The 18,537-nt window shown below is 53.0% G+C and overlaps 1 protein-coding gene across 2 annotated transcripts in view; it reads left to right on the top strand.

Annotated features, from left to right (window-relative positions):
• Positions 1–6,694: 6,694 nt before the first annotated feature.
• The window catches only part of Kcnh2 (potassium voltage-gated channel subfamily H member 2), a 32,026-nt gene continuing 20,183 nt past the window's right edge, over positions 6,695–18,537 (top strand). The window contains exons 1-2 of one of the 2 annotated variants that reach the window (XM_074060804.1): positions 6,695–7,025; positions 9,753–9,983. In XM_074060804.1, coding sequence (XP_073916905.1) covers positions 6,950–7,025; positions 9,753–9,983 — 307 coding nt within the window. In that variant the 5' untranslated portion in view covers positions 6,695–6,949. The remainder of the gene's footprint in view (positions 7,026–9,752; positions 9,984–18,537) is intronic. The other variant, XM_020176369.2, reaches the window with a different exon arrangement.

Genomic DNA, 18,537 nt, shown 5'->3' on the forward strand with positions numbered 1-18,537 from the left:
TGCTTAGTGATCCACGGGGAGGGGTAGCTTCCTTGGGTTGGATTGGGTTTCTCCCCTTGAACTCTTCATTTTTTTTAAGTGCTTGCTATATGTGATATATATATATATATATAATCTCACAACCCATCTTGGTGTGATGGCAAAATCACTTGGTTAAGGATCAAGACACTGAGCTTCTTATGCAGCTCTGTTCTATGTTTTGGCATAACCTCTAGGAAGAGGCGTCATGACTCTGTATCTCCGTTTTATCATCTCAAATAGGAATGTGTTTACTTCCAGCTCTAATGTTCCATAAAGCAACAGAAAGCCCCACTGGAAACTCAGAGAATTTTAGGGGTGGATTCAGATTGTTGTCCTGATGGCAATTGGTGGGGTGGGGGTGAGAGTGGAAGCACAAGAGGCCTGGGCTTCTCAGCACCAGTGGCAAACTGGCTCTGGCTTCATCACATGTGGCTTTGTAGGGCTGCTGTCCAGTTCCAGAAGCATTTTCATGGTTTTGGGTGGCTTTCTAGTTCATTGTGTCCTGAAGAGGGCCCCCATCTTGGTCACCTGGGTTGCCCTCCCTGGTTTCCTGCCCAGCCTGGTATGCAGGGCTTTCAGCACCTTGGACAGAGACAGAGTCCAGCCGGGCTAGAGGCGCTGTGTTGCCAAGAAACCTCAGAATATCCTCTTGGGTCAGCTTCCCTAGCTGGGTAACTTGAAACATGGCTTGCTCCTTGATTTCTTTGGTTCTTCAAAGCCATCCCAATATAAATCCTAAATCTATGACATAGCAGCACTTGTTTTGCGACCTCCACAGGCTTCATTTAAAATGACAAAAAAGCTGAATGTAGTGGTGCACATCTATCATCTAAGCACTTGGGAAGTTGAGGCAGGACAATTGTGAGTTTGAGGCCAACTTAGGCTATATAGTGAGACCCTGTCTCAAAAAGTATATAAAACAACAACAGCAACAACAAAAAACCCACATAAAAGATGACAAAAATCTACCTATTTCCTAGAACAGTGTTAGGTACATACCAGGGACTTGGTAAGTATATTTTTAAAGGAATTTATGAACCTTCCAGACAAGTGGCTGGCCCCCTTATAATGAGAGCCTCCATCCCAGTTAGCCTCTCCTGTATTGTAATTCTGGTGTTTATACCACTCACTGAATTGAGCTCCAGAGCCCCACTTGGAGCCCTTTCTGTGTCTCAGCAGTCCAGTCCACAAATCAATGGGCTGTCAGCTTCTCAGGTGGAGGCAACAGACTGTTTTCCTCATTTGGGGTAAGAATAGACTGGCAAGAGGACCCACAACTGAGTTCTATTGGGATCTGGCTTTTTTGAAGCTATCCGCCCCCTTCCTCTGTGCCTGGGGGGACTCTTACTATCTAGGAGGGCCCAGCTTCCTCAGGAAGCCCTTCTGGCTGCTCCTACCCATTCAGAGCCTCCCCTACTTTGAGTTCCCCTCCATGTATCTTCAGTAGCACCAGATTGTTGTCCTGACACTCGTGTTCATTTGTCCTTTCTACCCAGTTAGATTATGAATTCCTTGCAGGCAGAGGTCATCTCATATATTTGCTTATTGCCAGGAGACCCTGTAGTGATGACTCACAGCATTGGTCGGTGTGTGGGGCTGATAATCCCAGGGGCTTCTCACCTGTCCTTCAGGGCCTCCCTCTCCATTTATTTTTAGTCCGAAATAAATATGATGCTGTTTGTGGAGTACGCACTGGCCCTGGGGGCACCCAGAATGAGAAAGCAGAGGAAGGAGCTGAGGGAGAGTAGATATTGAGAGAAAATGGAGGGATTGCTCATGGGTGGGGAGTGTAGTTGTGTAGAACTAAGGAATCACTCACCTTGAGATCTGGAAAGGATCTCAGAGGCCAGCTTGTTTGGTCTCATCATATTAGAGGTAAGGAAAGTGAGATTTACTGATACTCCTGAAGTTACACAACAAATGGGCCTCTCTTCATCACTTCTGACCTGGTTCAAGTCTTTGACACCTTTTCTCTGGACTATTGTATAGTTTCACAAGGCAGATTATATATTTTCAAGGTGGTTGTACCAATATATCTTGCTTTTCTTCCAATATGACTGTGACATTCCTCCATTAAGAGGTGAGGGTATATGTTTCTTCTCCAAATCAGATGGACCATGATTATGGAAGAAATAATTTTGTGTATCTCTCAAGGTCATTTAGATTCTCTTGGGATACTTGCCTTTGGAACCCAGCAACCATTCCGTGAAGAAGCCAGGCAGCCATGCAGAAAGGCTTCATGTGAACAAGTAGCCTCAGTTTGGGCTGAGGTTCCAGGGACAGCTAGCATCAACCATCAAACATGGGGAAATGAAACTTCAGTCCCTTATCTGGAATGAAGCAGAGACAAATATTCTTGGTTTAACTTACTGTTTGTTTTTTTGGATGTACTAGGGTTGAACTCAGGACCTCATGCTTGCTAGGCAGGCACTCTACCACATGAGCCACTCCACCAATCCTTTTTTATGTTGGGTATTTTCTTTGTGTTACTGAGGTTTGAATTTAGGGCCTACACCTCGAGCCTCTCCACCTTTTTGTGAAGGGTTTGTTTTTTTTTTCCCCCAAGATAGGGTCTTGTGAACTATTTGCCTGGGCTAGCTTCCAACCACTATCCTTCTGATCTCTGCCTCCCAAGTTGCTAGGATTATAGGCATGAGCTATCGGCACCCAGCCCAGCTAGCTATTGGGTTTTGAGATGTTTATTAATTTAACAAACATTTGTTGGATACCTACTATATGCTAGTCTGGACAACAGCAGATGTGATTCCTGCATTTGTGGATAGTGTATTTCAGCAGCCATCACTGTTCCTTCAGTGAGTCCTCTTTGCATACTCCTCAGCTCTCTGCTAATGGCACCAGCCTACTGCTCCAAATCACTGCACCTGTTTTGTCTGAGATCTGATCTCCATTCTCCAATCTCTAGACCTTTGCAGTTAAAATGAGCCGGCATCTCCTTGCAATCCCTCAGCACTTATGGCAGATTGCACAGTTTCTGTCTGCCTACCGCCTCTCTTAAACCTCACTAGACTGTGAATCCCTGGAGGAGGGAGTCTGGCTTACAACCTCCTGTCCCCTCATAGCATCTGGCAAAGGGCCCAGCACAAAGAAGGTCCCCAGGAAACATTTGTTGACATGACTGGTAGCAGAACTGGAACCAGAAGTCAGATCTCATGAATTCTTACTGGCTTCTTCTGATGCCACCATGCCAGGAATATGTCCCACTAATGGTGGATATTGGGTTGGCAAAAAATCTTAGAATGGGTCAAGGGATGGCAGGACGGCTGCACACAGAGCTACAGGTGGCAGTGAGTGAAGGGGGTCCTGGCTTCTGGCTGTGGGATTGAGGCAGGTCCCTCTCTCTTCCCAGTTCCTCTCTCTCTCTTTCCCTCACTCCCTCTTCCCTTTCTTGTTTTCAATAAGCCCTGAGCACCTACTTCTGGTGGGAAACACACTATTCCTTTGTTTCTCTTTTCCATGTTCAGTTTATATCTGAAAGCATCTTTACTCTGAACCCAGTTGCACAGAAAAACAAAGCCCCTTACCCCTACGCCATACAACCCAAGCTTCCCATTAAACACTTAGAGAGGCACTTGCTGCTCTTCCTCCCTTGGGGCCTCCAAGGAGCCATTCCTCCATAAGCTGTCTCTCCTGTGCCCATCAGCCTGGAACTGCTTTCCAGTCCCTTGTGAGTGTCACTTGCTACTTGCTCTCCTGGGTCTGATTTTGGCTGTGCCTGGCTTGGCCTCATCCTTGGGGGCCTACCAGCAGGAGTAGGCTTCAATTACATTTTTCCTCCCAGGAAGTTCTGGCTCGATTCCCTCAGACTGAGCAGGAGCAGAGAGTGGGGTAGGCAGGATGTTTTCTGAAGACTTTTCTCCCTAAATTGTCTCTTTCTGGGCTCTGGGAGGAGCCTATGTGTCTCAATATAAATACAGCTTCTCCCTCCTCTCAGTTACAGGCAGGGTGAGGGAGAACTCCAGGAATGATCCCTGAAAATGACCCTTTGGGCCCTGCATTGGGGGTGGGGCAGATTCTGGATGCTTTTGGTGTTAGGTTTGGGTACTTGTTTCTTTGAGTCTGGGGTAATGGAGATGAGAGGTCGGTGTGTGATGGTGGAGGGGGAAGGTTTTTAAGGTTTTCCATCAGCTTGTCTGTTGTTAGTTCTTAACACTAGCGACCCCAGGAAGGTTGCCTAGGGGACAGCTTGTTCTTCTCACAGCCTCTCCTTGTCTCAATCCTTGCATGTGGGTGTGACTCGGTGGCACTGCCCTCAGGTTCTCCCCTGAGTTTCCAAAGAAGTCAGAAACCTGTATTTGGCTTTGACTTACATGTGTATGTAAGACTGAGACTGAGACAGAGACATCTAGCTTTCATTAGCCTGAGGGAACAGCTTTCTTCTGTGCACAGGAGGACTAGTCTGTGCCTGGTTGCTCCTCTGGACACCCTCTGACACCTCTGTTTTCCCTCTGGACTAAGAATGGGACTGTCCCAGCGAGGTGGCTTCCTGTCATGGGGGGCAGCTGGGCAGGTCAGATGAGTAGCCCCTTCCTTTAGGTGCCTGGCTCTCCTGTCCCATTGGTCTAGAGAGAAGGGGTTGCAGATGTTTCTTTCCACTCTCTCCAAACCCATCCTCAGTCTTTCCTCACTTTCTCTCAGTCCCCCAACCTGGAAGAGAGGGTCCTCTACTCATACATGTAGGTAACCAAGAAGCATGTGTGTGTGTGTGTGTGTGTGTGTGTGTGTCTGTGTGTGTGCACGCTATGGGGTAGGGCGGGGGCTGTGCCAGTCATAAACCCAGGTGTGTTGATGCCCCTGGTGCCACGGTCACAAGGGGGAAGCCCCTGCCATGGAAGGTCCTGAGCATCTTGGGAGTGAGTGAGGAAGCCACTGGAAGTGGAGAGGGCCTACGAGATGACTGTGCAGGCGGGAATCTCTGGACTTTTTTAGCATCAGCTGGTGGAGCCACCTCCTTCTCTCCCACCGGCTGCCTCCCTGAGTCACTGCCCACCCACCAGCAAATAAAAAAGGGTGTCATCTGCTGGCCAGCAGCCCCATTTGGCCCCAGTGTTTGCATCTTTTTGTTCCTGGGTGGAAGGTGAGAGTCTGGATGTGGTGGTCTCTCTGTGTTCTTTCGTTCACACCTCCCTCCTTCCAGACTAATTCCTTCTCTGTCCTTTGTTCCTTCCCTTCCCCCACATCCCATGATGGTTCTCCCTGGTGACAAGACCCAGCCCCTTGCTCCAAGGACAGAGCAGCTGCAAGGCCTCAGGAGCCCCCACATGGCCCCATCCATCTAGACAGGCCTCTGATCCGAGCTGCAAGCAGGGGAGGGGACCCACGGTGAGATCAGCTGCCGACTCCTCCCCGCCTGCTTGCCGGTTCAGCTGTCAACACTCGCCTCCCGCCCTGCCCTGGCCCAGGCCCCGCCCGGCTGTTCAGGCCAGGGACACCTCGCCCCGAAAGACCCTTTCTCAGACCCAAGCAGGCGATTGCCAGGCGATGGGCAGACGGCGGGCAGACACCCTGCCTGCCCTTGAGCATCCTCAGACCTCCTTGCCTAAATAAGGGAGCTGCAGCTGGAGCGAGCCAGCTGGCCGGGGGGGAGGGGCCTGCGGCTAGGTCAGGGTTTTCTGAGGGGCTGGGCCGCCGCAGCCGCCGCAGGGCCCCAAGCCCGCCTATTGGGCCTGCAAGCCTGGCCCCCACGCTGCAGGGGGAGGGCAGGCCGGCTCCCACTCGGGGATCCCCAGGCTGGAACCTTGAGCTCAGGCGCCTTTCTTTGATCCCGCAGCTAGGAGGCTGAAACTCTTGTCCTTCGCTATGCATGCCACCCATGGAGAGCTTCGAATAACTCGAGAAGGCTCTGTGTGTGTGTGTGTGTGTGTGTGTGTGTGTGTGTGTGTGTGTGAGAGAGAGAGAGAGAGAGAGAGAGAGAGAGAAAGAGAGAGAGGGGGAGAGAGAGAGAGAGAGAGAAAGAGTAGGGGGGCGTGCCCACCCTTATCTCAAATTTCTGCTGGTATCCACATTGTCTTGTCCTTCCCATTTCCTGGGTCTCCCCTGGTCCTGGGCTTCCAGAACCTAGGCCTCACCGTTGCCACCCACAGCAGGCTCTGAGCGCATATTGCATGTACCAAGCCGGTCCTCGGCGCGTTGGGAAAGCAGGAGATAAGGGCCAGACCCTCTCTCATCAAATCAGGTTTCTTAGGTCTCAATTGGGGTGCGTGGCGGGGTAGCATCCCTACCCCCTTTTCCTGGCCGCCTCCAAGCCGGCCGTCGCACCTGTCCTCCCGGTTCCCCTACGTAAGGGTCCCTTCCCCCTCTCTGCGGCGCGCGAGTCCCGGGGGCTCAGTGACAGAGCCAGGGGCTGGGGCTGGGGGGAGCGTTTGGCGAGGCTCAGCCAATGGGAAGGGCGGGCGCTCGGGGTGGGGGGGGGAGAGGGCGGCGCTGCCGGCGCGCGGCGGGCGGGAGGGGGTCGGGAGGCGGGGGCCGGAGCCGGAGGGGCGCACGCCACATTAACCCTTCAGCGGCCGGGCCGAGCCGCAGGCGCTGCCCGAGCCGCGGGCGCCGGAGCGGCTGTCGGCGCGGCGGCGGCGGCGAGCGGGCGGGAGCCGGGAGTCCGGCGGCGGGCGGGCGGAGCGCAGCGCGAGGACGCGGCGGAGCGGGGCCAGTGGCTCTGCGGGGCCGGCAGACAGGTGTGCGGGTGGCCGGGCGGTCCGAGCTCAGGCAGCCTCAGGCCGGGCCCGCGGTCCGGAGCGGGCAGCCGGGAGCCAAGCAGGGACTCCGCGTCCGCAGTCCAGTCCCGGCCCCGCCCGTGCCTAGCTTGGCCGCGGGGTGCGGGAACCACGGCCCGGCCAGGCCATCCGAAGCCTAGTGCCGGGCCGGGCCGGGCCGGGGTGGGTGGGGGCCCGCCCGGCCCGCCCATGGGCTCAGGATGCCGGTGCGGAGGGGCCACGTCGCGCCGCAGAACACCTTCCTGGACACCATCATCCGCAAGTTTGAGGGCCAGAGTGAGTGGGGGAGGGGGCAGAACGGGGAGGGGGTCTGGGGGCGGGTCGAGTTCTTCCGAGTGTGGATGGAGGGGCGTGCCCGGGCCGTGTGCAGCACAAAGTGCGAGTCAGTGGGGGCTGGTGGTCCCCAGGCTCCAGGTAGGGGCCGTGGGGGCAAGGCTTGGTGCAGGGGGTCGTAGGCATGGGACCAAGGTACCTTGTGTTGTGGTTTGCAGCAGGAGGCTCAGCTCAGACTTTAGGAATTCGGGAGTCCATGTGACACCCAGAGTGTGCAGGGAGGGGAGAATGCAGGTATCCTCAACTCTAGGTGCCTGAAGTTTGTGGGACTATGTGTGTGTAGGGACATGAAAATATTATGTGCCCCAAACAGTGGAACCTTAAAAGTATCGTTCGTGTGTCAATCTTGACTGTGCTGTAGGAGACTAGGATGACTGCCTAATCTGCTCTTGAGTGTGTGTTTGTGGCACATATGTGACCCGTGTGTTACTCACGAATTTGACTCGGCATGGACAGCCGGGAGGTGTCTTTGACAACGCGATAAGATTGTGAGTCTTGTGGTAAGAGGGTGCCCTAGGGCTGAAGGTGGCTTTGAGGGTAACAGGCTGGCTATGGTGCTCCCATGTTACAGATTTTCTTGTCATGGGCACTGTCCCCAAGTCCCTTTATACGGATTACAGCACCCCTAATGCTGGCCTGATAGGAGAGGCTTCCAGAACTGTCCCATCCTAGGTGAATGTTCTGGGCATTCATGTGCCTGTCCCCAAGGCTGCATGTGCCACAGTGGGTGTGACTGCCAAGGGAATGGGGAGAGGGTGACATTCTTTGCCCATGACCCTGTGAGCACAGGACAACGTGTGCTTGTGCTGTGGTGGGAGGGAGGGGTCAGTTGGATGGGCAGCATTGTCTCCAGCAGAGGAACAAGATGATCCTGAGGAGGCGGAGTCAATGACTTTGGCAGAGGCCTGGGGGGCTGAGGGGCAGGTCCTAGGGCTTTCCTTCCTACAAGCCTGGGAGGTGGGGAGGCACAGCAAGAACCTGGGGACCTGGGAGGGGATTCTGGAGGCCTTGTTTCTGGCCTTACCTCTGCCACTGACTGCCATGTGACCTTGAGTGACTCTTCCCTAAGTAGGCCTCAGTTTCCACATCTGTAGGAGGGAGCAGGCCAAAGGGGCCTTTACAATACTTTTTACCCGGGTATTCCAGAATCGAAGTAGGGTGGGTGGGGTGGGACTTGCCTTGGAAGAAACTTTCTCTTCGCTCCCAGACCTGGGATTAAGGACAGGTGTGGCTTTTCATTTATGTGTGGCTGGTGCTCTGGATTGCCTTGGGCTGAGGTGAGGATGGTGGCAGAGTTGGGGGTCTTTTCATGTGACAGAAAGTCCTCATGTGGGGTTAATGGCTGCCTGGGAGTTGGGGGAATTGACCAAAAAGATGACCCAACTCCAAAAAGTAACTTTCTTGAGGCCAGGGGCAGGGCAGCAGAGGCAGGCACGAGGCCAGATCCTAATGGCCTGGACCTGCCTCAGGTGTTCCTTCTGCAGTAGCCTGGGCCTTGCCCTCAGGGTTGCACAGCCATAGGGCTATGCCTGCAGGGGGAGGGGAAGGGAGCGTTCCAACTGCTTTCAAAAGCTCCAGCATTAAAGGCCAAAGTGGCTGGAACTTTTGTTTATAGAAAGCTCTTATCCCTGGAGCATCCTGCCTGGCACAAATGGATGCTGCTACTCACCCACTGGCCTGGCTGTTGGGGCAGGTGTGGGGTGGATGAGCCAAGTCCAGCTGAAACGGGTCCATTGGGGCTTCCCTCTCTATGGGACCTTAAATCCCCAGAGAAGGTCGTCTTTCCTGGCTCTGTTTTCTTATAAATTGCCCAGTGTCCCAGGCCCATCCCTGGGCTCTAGAGATTCCAAGGGTTTGGAGCTGCAGGTCCCATGTCTTGCACGCTGTGACCTTGGGCTTCTGGCTTGTGACCACCAGCTATTCGGCCTTCTGCCAGATAGTTTCAAAAGCTGGCGCTGTCATTTATGATCTGCAAGACTTGGGCATGCTGCCGAATTTCTCTTGAGCCTCAGTTTCTCCATCTATAAAACGTGGATAGTGACACCTACCCGCTGGGTGTCAGAGTACCCAGAGAGATAAAGTATCATGGGTGTTCTGTGTGTTACCTCCCTCATCCTTCGTGCACCAACTCCCCAGCTCTTATGACTGCCTGTGGAGGGAGTGCGGAAGTCTTGGCAGGTACTGGCCCGACGGGACCTGCAGACAGTTGAGGGGAATGGTTTTCTAGGCAGCAGGGATGAAGAGGAAGAAGCCAGTGATGCCGCTGGAAACGGAAGGGCTGGCCGCCATCTCTGGCCCTTCCCAGGCTCTCTTTCTAGGCCCAGTGTTTATCCTTCCGCCGCGGCTGCTGACACGCGTTGCTGACACCCGCCCAGGCTGGCCTCGGCCCCGGGCGCGGAGGAGGTGGCGGGTTGCTGGCGCTCTGCCCGGGGGAAGCCACGCAGCCAGCCTGTGGGCTAGGGGGAGGGGGCGTGCCACTAGGCCGGGTCCGACTGAGGCACCTGTATCTGGGCACAGCTGAGTTCGCCCTCTGCTGGGGACCCCAGTAACCGCTGTGATCCCTGCTGCGGAGTGTCGGGACGGCTGTGTGACGAGAGAATGTGGGGAAGGGCTGAGAACCCTTGAGGCTGGGGTCCCCCGCTCACATGCTCGTTCATTCCCGCCCCCCAGGCCGCAAGTTCATCATCGCCAACGCTCGGGTGGAGAACTGCGCGGTCATCTACTGCAACGACGGTTTTTGCGAGCTGTGCGGCTACTCGCGGGCCGAGGTGATGCAGCGGCCCTGCACCTGCGACTTCCTGCACGGGCCGCGCACGCAGCGCCGCGCCGCTGCGCAAATCGCGCAGGCCCTGCTCGGCGCGGAGGAGCGCAAAGTGGAGATCGCTTTCTACCGGAAAGATGGTAGGCGGGGCCGAGGCGGGGCTACGGTGAGGTGTTGGGTGGGGGCGGGGCGAGGGTGGAGGTAGGGTGGGGGCGGGGCAGAGGTGGGACCCATGGTTAGGGGCGGCTGGTGAACCTAGTGGGTTCCGTGGGGAGGGACCCAATTTGGGGCGTGGCCGTGTGCCCGCGAGGTGGCACCGTGGTCTCTTCAATTAACTCACTGGTGGGATGGTTTTTCGGGTGACTGTGGGGCCGCTAGGCTGAGGGTCTGGCACTCTGGGCAAGTGTGAGCAACTTGAGCTAGGCGGGCTAGAGTTTGTGTTGGGATGGCAGGTGCGTAAGTGGATGGAGGTAATAGGTCAGGCGGGGTACTGGCGCTGACCTTAGGCCATAGGGCTCTAGCTACCCTAGGGCAGCTCCTGCCAGGTAACTGGTCAGGGAAAATGTCACCAAGGGTGGGACCAAACAGGGATGCTGCTCCTGCCCCTCTTCTGCTCCTTTTTCTCTTTTGCATTTCAACTGCACCTGGGGGGAGGTGTGCGCCTCCCCGGACAACTCGGTTCTCTTTGTCTCATCTGTTGAGCGCTCCGCCCCTCCACCCGCTCCTGCACCAGGTGTCTCTGCTCAGCCACCGCCTCCCAGCCCAGCTGCTCCGGGCTTCCGGAGAGCGGATAAACAGAGACGTGCAGGGCTGCTCCCACACCATGTCTATCCTACTGGGATGGACTCTGCTCGGGGAAGGCAGTGCAGTGGCCTAGGGACTAGTAAATATGGGTAGGCTGAGAAGGGGGCTCCAGAATCTACAGCTGGACTGCCTAAGCCCTGGTGCTTACCAGTGCATGTCTCAAGCATTTACTGTGAGTTGGGCTCAGAGTTGCGTTCTTGGACACTGAGCTGTTTGTAAGACTGATAAGGAACCTACCCTGGGGAGCTTGGCGGCTGTGCGGCTGTGCGGAGTGAGCCCTCTACCTCCTGCTGGGATGAGTGGAACTAGCAAGCCCCAGACCCCTGCCGTGTATGCTCTAGGGTTGCTGAGGGTGCCCTGTAACAGTTGACATCCTCAGGGACTGTTCCTTTGCAGGTGTGCAGTCTGGACAGCACTCAGGGACACTGCTCCTGTGGCCCCATGGAATAGGATTTGCCCACAGCAAATAGGTGTTCTGGTAGGGCCTGTCGACTAGATGCAAACCCTGAGGCAGTGGGTGATTGGTACCTGCTGAAACCAGGGCTACACATTATCTTGTGCAACCTTCTACCCTGAGAGAATGGAGAGTATCCTCTACCTGAGAGGTGGAGAAAGAATATTTTTAATTTCTACTTTATGGATGAGGAAACTGAAGTTTAGAGAAATTAAGAAAGAGTCCACTTCTGTCTGACCAGAGCCCTACCTGCTCTGTTCTGCTGTCTGTCATATATTGAGAATGACTCCAGAGTGTTACTCTGTCTCCCTGCTGCACCATTATTTTATGTGAAATTTTATTTTAAAAGTTTCTAAACCACTGGTGTAATGAAAAGAATATGAACACATAAATCCTGGGTTAGGAAGTAATGCAGGAAATTATTATATATTACAGTGGTTCAACTTGGTTGATTTCTCTCTTTTTCTGGGATAAAGTACTCACTTGAGAACTATACAAAGTGCTGAGCTTTTTTTTTCCTTTAATTTTTTTTTTTTTTTTGAGACAGTCTTACTATGTAGCCCAGGCAGGTTTCAAACTCTCCATCCTCCCATTTCTGCCTCATGAATGCTGTGATTATAGACAGATGTGTGCTGTGCCTGGCTCACCATGCTGAGCTTTTGAGAAAGCTGGACCTTCCTTTGTAAAACCCCTTCCAGTCCTACAGTGTGCTAGCAGATTTGGTCCCTTGGCAGGAGGGTTCTGAGTGAGTTTGTCTTTGGCTGTAGCATGTATGGGGTCCTCCTACGTGGAGTGGGCCCTCTCCTCTTTGGGAGAGGATGGCTGTGGGACCCCCTTCTGCAGAGGAGCTATCCTGGAACCTTTGTGATCTTGAGGATCACCTGATCTGGCCCACTTGAATTACAGATGGAGAAGCTGGGAGGCAGAGGTCTGGTTACCAGTGCATAAGTGAAGGGGATGGACCTAGAACTCAGGTCCTTGCCCAAGTTGAAGCTGTGAGAAGTATTACCCTGTCCAGGTTACTATTCCATATGGGACAGTGACCCAGAAAATCCTATGCCAGCCACTGCCTCCTGCCCCATTCTTTGCTCTCAGTTTCCATGGGGATCAGGTAACAAACAAGGCCTTTGCCCTTGGCCACCTGGGGCTCCACTCACCCCAGTGCTCAAAGCCTGGTGTAATGCAAGCAAATTTTCTCAACCTCCCCTTCCTCTGCCTTGACACGCTCAGTCCCTAGTGTTGTCTCATGGCCTGACCTGGACTGTGTGTGTGTGTGTGTGTGTGTGTGTGTGTATGTGTGCTATTTTGAGGGCTAAGTGAAGAGGCAGAGGGGAGGCATGCTGGTGTTCTCCTTCTGTTTCTATCCAGGTCTTTCCTGCAGTGTTTGCCTGGGCCAGCGCTGGAGGAGTGGGTCCCTGGGCCACAACCCCAGGGAGGCGGGATGGCTGGGAGGAGGCAGGGCCTTTTGCTGGCAGGCGCCTCCAAGGACAGCTGGGCTGTGTCGGTGCCTCTGGCCTAGCTCTGTGCAGTCTCAGGGTCTGGAGCCAGACAACCCCATTATTTAGTTGCTGGGACTTCTGGGAGGTGGGGAGGCTAGACTGGGGGAGTGTGGGTGGAGGAAGAGACATGGTGTGCCTGGGCTTCACTGGCCCTATGCCGACTCCCCTGAAAATTAGGCCCAGGATTAAAACAGAATTGAAAGCAGAGCCCGAAGGTGTGGGGCTGGCAGGCTATAACATCCCCGAGGAGGCACCTTGGGCAGCAGGTGCTGGCTGGATACACACCTGTGCCCACACATTGCCATAGCTGAGGACTGTGGCTTTTCCTCTCCCAGACCCTGAGGAGGTACTCTCTTTCTGTCCCTTCCATTCTTTCTGTTCTTTTTCCTATTTCTCTGCCGCCTCCCCACCACTCCACCTGCCTGCTGTGCCCCATCCTCTTGGCAGCTCTCCCTTCTTGCCTTTGTCTCTGCCTGGCCTTCTCTGTCCCTTCGTCTTTATCTCCATCTGTCTGTCTCTTCTCTTCCTTCAGTGCCCTTGAGCCTTCCTCTTGCCTCTCTCCCTTTCTCCCTCTTTCTTGTGTCTTGTGCCCCTCTGGGCTGTGTCTCAAAGGCTTTGTCTTTCCATACCTCTGACTGACTTGACCCTGTCTCCATGTCCCTTTGTCCCCCAGAGCCTGTGCGTGGGTGGGGATCCGGGTGTCTCTGGAGAAGAGTATCAGCTTCTCTACTCCAGCTGCAGCCCAGTTGCCATAGCAACAAGGTCAAAGGGCCCCCACTGCCACAGCTGATGCTGTGACAGGGAGGGGTGGGGACCCGAGGGCCAGGCCTGTTCCCCAGAGTGCTGTATCCCCACACTCACTGGGCTACTGGCCTCTGACTCAGACCTGGCCTCTCAGGTGCTCATGTAAGTCTTTCTAATACCAGCCACACATCTCAGGGCCTCTCTCTGTCCTCTACACCCAGGCCACCTCTCCTGGTCCTCTTCCTTACCTTCTCTACCCCTCCTTGTCCTCTTAAATCAGAGGCTCTGCTCTGTCATTGCAGTGGACCTCCTTTTTCAAGTCAGACACCCACTGCCCCACCTGTGGCCCCCAGGTCCTGTGTCAGTCTGAGTGGGAGAAAAGGAAGATTTTTTTCCTAGGGGTAAACCTTGGGGCTGGGAAGGCAAAGGCTTAGAGAAGCTGAGAATTGAGATGCAAAGGAGTACTTTTCCATGGGACTAAAGCCATTGGGAGCTCACTTCATCTTAGGGGCAGAGTTGTCCCTATCTTTTTGGCCAGGCCCTGGAGCAACTGGAGATGGGAGACAGGTAAGAGGGCCCACAGGTAAGAGGTATGGGCCTGAGGGACATCCTGGGCAGGCCTCAAGCTGACTGGCTGTCTCCACTGAGTGCTTTCCCTCTGAGCCACACTGGGAAGGGCTGCCCTGGACTGCTGAGGGACTTCTTGCCCTTTTTCCCCAGGGGAGGCAGCCTGACAATAGAGGGTGCTGTCTGTCCTCAGCTTGCCCCAAGTCCCATGCCTGGATAGTGTTGGGAGGGTGGCTCCTCCACGTTGTGTCTCCTGAAGCCCTGAGAGGAGCTATGTAAATATTTGCACAGAGCTGTCTGGATGGAAGCAGAGTTGACTGTGGCTTTGGGCTCTAGGGAGGGGGGACTGGGGCAGCAGGAGGATTGGCTTGGAGGTGTGACATGGGGTGAACCTGGGCCTCTTGTCTGCCCAGAGGTGGCTTCCTTCCTGGTATGATTTGAGAGGTTCCAAGAAAGCCTTTTCACACTTAAAACATTCCCCCAAGTGTGCCTGAAATGGCAAGAACTTGACTCTGTCTGAGAATGGCCCTTTTTCTATGAAAACACGCTCCCCTCATGTGCAGGCAGGGTGGGAGGCAGTATTTGGCCCTTTTGGGAGAGAGGGATAACAGGACTTTTGACACTGACATGCAGGGAGGTCTGGGGGTTAGGGCCCCAGAAGAGCCTGGGAGGAACACCTGGAACAGGTGTTGAGCACAGGAGAGGCTCCGGCAACTGTTGATGTGGACTGGGGTTGTCCTCCAGTAAACCCCTCTCCGGTTTGCTAGCTCATCTGCTGGCCTAGAAGCAGAAGGGCATGGCATTGTTTTGCCTTCCATCCTTGTCTCCCTTGGTCCCAGCACTGGATAAGCTTGCCATGCCGTCTTCCCCCAGCAGACTGTAAGTTGCACAAGGGCAGAGGGAGCCTTGCTGTTTTGCTCTCTGTTGTATCTACATGCCTAGTGCATAGTGCCAGCTCAGTACCTGTATATGTTTGCTGAACAAATGAATGGGGTGAGCAGTGCTGTTTGGCAAGAAGTCTGATATTGGGAGTCAGTGACTTGGGGGCAATTTCCAGCTCAGTTACAGATTTGCTGTGTGACCTTGGGCAAATCACTTCCCATCTCTGAGTCTCAGCCTCTCACACTGTGAAAATCCTTGAAATAATAGAATGCTGGGAGAGGTTGGGGAGGCCATCAGGGTCCGAGGAAAGTAGGATGGGGGAGATGGCCTGAGGTGACTTTCAGCGAGTTGGAAGTCCAGCAGCCCTGCTGTTTGCTGCATGACATCGTGGGGCACAGGGAAGGCATCTGGGGACTCATAGCCCCCTCACTTAGAGAACAGAGGAGGCCTGGGAAGGCAGCAAAGCCTTAGAGCTGCCAAGAGATCAAAGCTGGGTAGGAGATAGCAGCTGCCTGGCAGCACACAGGTACACTCATCATTATGGTCATTCTTTATAGTGTGCAGACAGGGACACAAGCTTCAGCAGTGGTGGACCTCATCCTCTGACAGTGGAACTTCTCAGTCATTTTCTTCCTGCAGAGGCTGAGGGACTTGCCTAGGCGCACCCAGCTGGTAGAGGCCTGAATGGGATCCCAGTTATTCCAATTTCAGAGCCTAGCGTGGACCACCCTGCACAGGCTGTCTTCCCAAGAAGCCCTTTGGGGTGTGATGGGCTCAGGGCTTCAGGAAGCCTGGGTTTGGCTTAGATCTGTTTCTAAGTGGAATCAAAGCACCTGGCTTCTGCGTGACAGGGCAGGGGTGTCCCTGGAACAAGTAAGCATGCCAGTGCCCATGCAGCAGCAGGCCACGCACTCAGCAGGGCACTACCCCTGGTGGCTGCAGGTCCTGCTGTCAGGACTGTGGGAGGTGAGCCCATTTGCCCAGGGTGCCCGGGCAGCCCTCCTGCCTGCCTCTCCTCCTTTTCCCCAGTTGTCTGCTGGCCTAGCTCCCCAAATAATTGAAAACACAGCACTCATGTTAGTGTTTTTCCCCTTTCTCTTTCATTTTATTTTCTCCTTTTCCTTTTTAATCTCACTCACTGGTCCCACAGTGCTCCCACAGGCATCCATTCAGATGTACTCACCGTGATGGGTTGCCTGCATATGTTCTTGCAAATGTGTATTTTGTCTGGAGAGAGGCATGTGGATTTAATTTATGTAAATGACGTTGTGCTATATATTGTATTCTGGCATTCACTCTTTTTACACAGGAGTGTGCCTTTCAGTCCAGGTAGGCTGCTGTTCATTGTCTAGTCTTTAGCTTTCCATTCTGGGGTATGCACCTACCACATCTTACTTGCTCACTCTCTCAATGCGGGACCCCCACCTCTACCTCCCTGCCACCAGAAATGATGGTGCAGTGAACATCTGCACATGGGCTCTTCCAGACCTGTGTGAGGCTGTCTGTGGCCACGTGCCCCAGGGTGGACTTGCTGGATCACAGAATATGGGGACTCTTAGGAAGTATTGTCCATCTGTGCATGGGAACCGCTGCCTCCTGAACAGAGTGTGAGATTCCAATACCCTGCCACACTTGGCCATCATCCACTTTTCTAAATTTTTGCCAGTTTCCTAGGTGAAAGTGGTATCTTGTTGCTTTAATTTGTATTTCTTTGATTACTAGTAAGTCCGAGCATCTTCTGTGCTTCACAGCCTTTGACTTCAGTTCCTGTGATTGCTTGCGTATGGTCTTGCCCACATTTCTATTGAGGCTGCTCCCTTTTGCTCCTGTGGATTTACAGGAGTTGCTTGCATATTCTAGAACTGCAAATGCACACGGTTAAATATTTGGTATATATTAGTGCAGATGTTAACTCTTTGGTGAACTGATGTATTGCAAATGTCTTCTCCATTGAAGTGTCTGTTCAATTTATTCAAAAGATATTTAATTTTGATACAAACAGATCATTGGTTTTTAACAGTTTGTGCTTTTGAAGGCCTGTGGAACAAATGCTTTCCCATCTTGAGGTCACAGAGGCCCTCAGGGGTCCACCTTTCCCTACTGTTAGTTCAACTGTTTCACCTTCCTCAGTTGGGTCTCCTGGGATGTAGTGTCCAGTCAGGATCAAGTTTTATTTTTTCCGTGTAATGAGCCAACTTTCCCAACTCATCTAGTCTGTTTTTTTTCCATTGACTCGTGAGGCCACCTTTAGCATAGGTTAATTTGCCCATTAGCCATGGATCTGCTTCTGAACATTTTGTTCTGTTCCAAATATTTATTTGTCTGTTTTTACATCAGAACCACATTAAAAACAATAACAACAAAACTGTGGTATTTAATATGCGTTAGCATCTGGTAAGGCAAATCCTCCCTCTTTATTCTACTTTTTATTCTGTCATTTCATTTATCTATTGCTTTTTTGAGATAGGGTCTTGCTAAGTAGCCTAGGTTGGACTAGAACTCACAATCCTCCTGCCTCAGTTTCCTGAGTGCTGGAATTACGGCCAATACAGCCATACCCAGCTTCCACTAGAATCTCGATCAGAATTAAATTGGTTTTGCAGTTTAATTTTGGGAGAATTAATGTCTCAGTGATATTTGTCCCAACTGACAGCCTGGATTGTCTTGTTTTTGTTTCTTTTTTGGTGGAACTGGGCTTTGAATTAGGACCTTAGCTTGCTAGGCAGGCGCTTTACCACTTGAGCCATACCTCTGCCCCCTTGACCCTACTTTCTAATTGCTTGTGGCTGCTGTAGAGAAAACCTATATAGTTTGTGAACTGATCCTATATCTGGCAACCTTGCTGAGCTATCTTAACAGTTCTTTTTTCCCCCTATCTTTTTAAAATTAGCATATGTTAATTGTACAAAGGAATTTCATTGTGATATTTCTATACATGCATATAATATACTTTGATCAAATTCACCCCTCTCTATTACTTTTTCTTATCCCCCCTCTCAAGTTTTAATTATCTGTTTATTTTCTTGGCTCTCTAGGGAGCTGACCTCATCCTCTGCAAATGATGCCAGCTTTCTTATTTACGTTTGGGTCATGGTCATGCGTTCCAATGCGTGAATGTTCCAGCTGACTTTTCAGAGGATTTGCAGGAGCACATGTATTTGCAGCAGTGGGTGTTTCACAGAGCCTATAGAGAGCAAGCCAGGGATCATTGCCTTAATGATCAAGAAGCTTTGGCTGGAGGTGTGGCTCACATGGTAGAGCGCCTGCCTCACAAGCACAAAGCCCTAAGTTCAAACCCCATTGCTGCCAACCCCCCCCCAGACACACACACACACACACACACACACACACACACACACACACACACACACAGAAAAGAAGCTGCAGTCTGCTCAGTGACTGATGGCGGAGATAAATTGGGATGGGCTTTCTCATGTCCCCCCAGATCCTCTGGGTTGTGCTGGGAGCCAAGATGGAACCCTGTTGCAGAAGCTTATGGAGCACTAGAGGACCCCAGTGGACAGTGGTAGCTCTGTGTATCCTTGGTGCCCTGTGGCAGGCTGGGTTGGAGGGTAGGGGTGACACTGGTGAAAGGGGCTGAAGGGGACCCAAAACTCAGAAATGCAACACCTGGTGTATTTCCACTTTTGCCTCTTTCACCCAGGTTCTGGGGCCAGGCTCAGTTCCATGGTAACTGGTGACCAGATTTAATGTTGCTTCAGGGAAAGACACCTGAAGTCCTGT

Source organism: Castor canadensis, chromosome 2 (assembly GCF_047511655.1).
Source record: "Castor canadensis chromosome 2, mCasCan1.hap1v2, whole genome shotgun sequence".
NCBI classification, from domain to species: domain Eukaryota; kingdom Metazoa; phylum Chordata; class Mammalia; order Rodentia; family Castoridae; genus Castor; species Castor canadensis.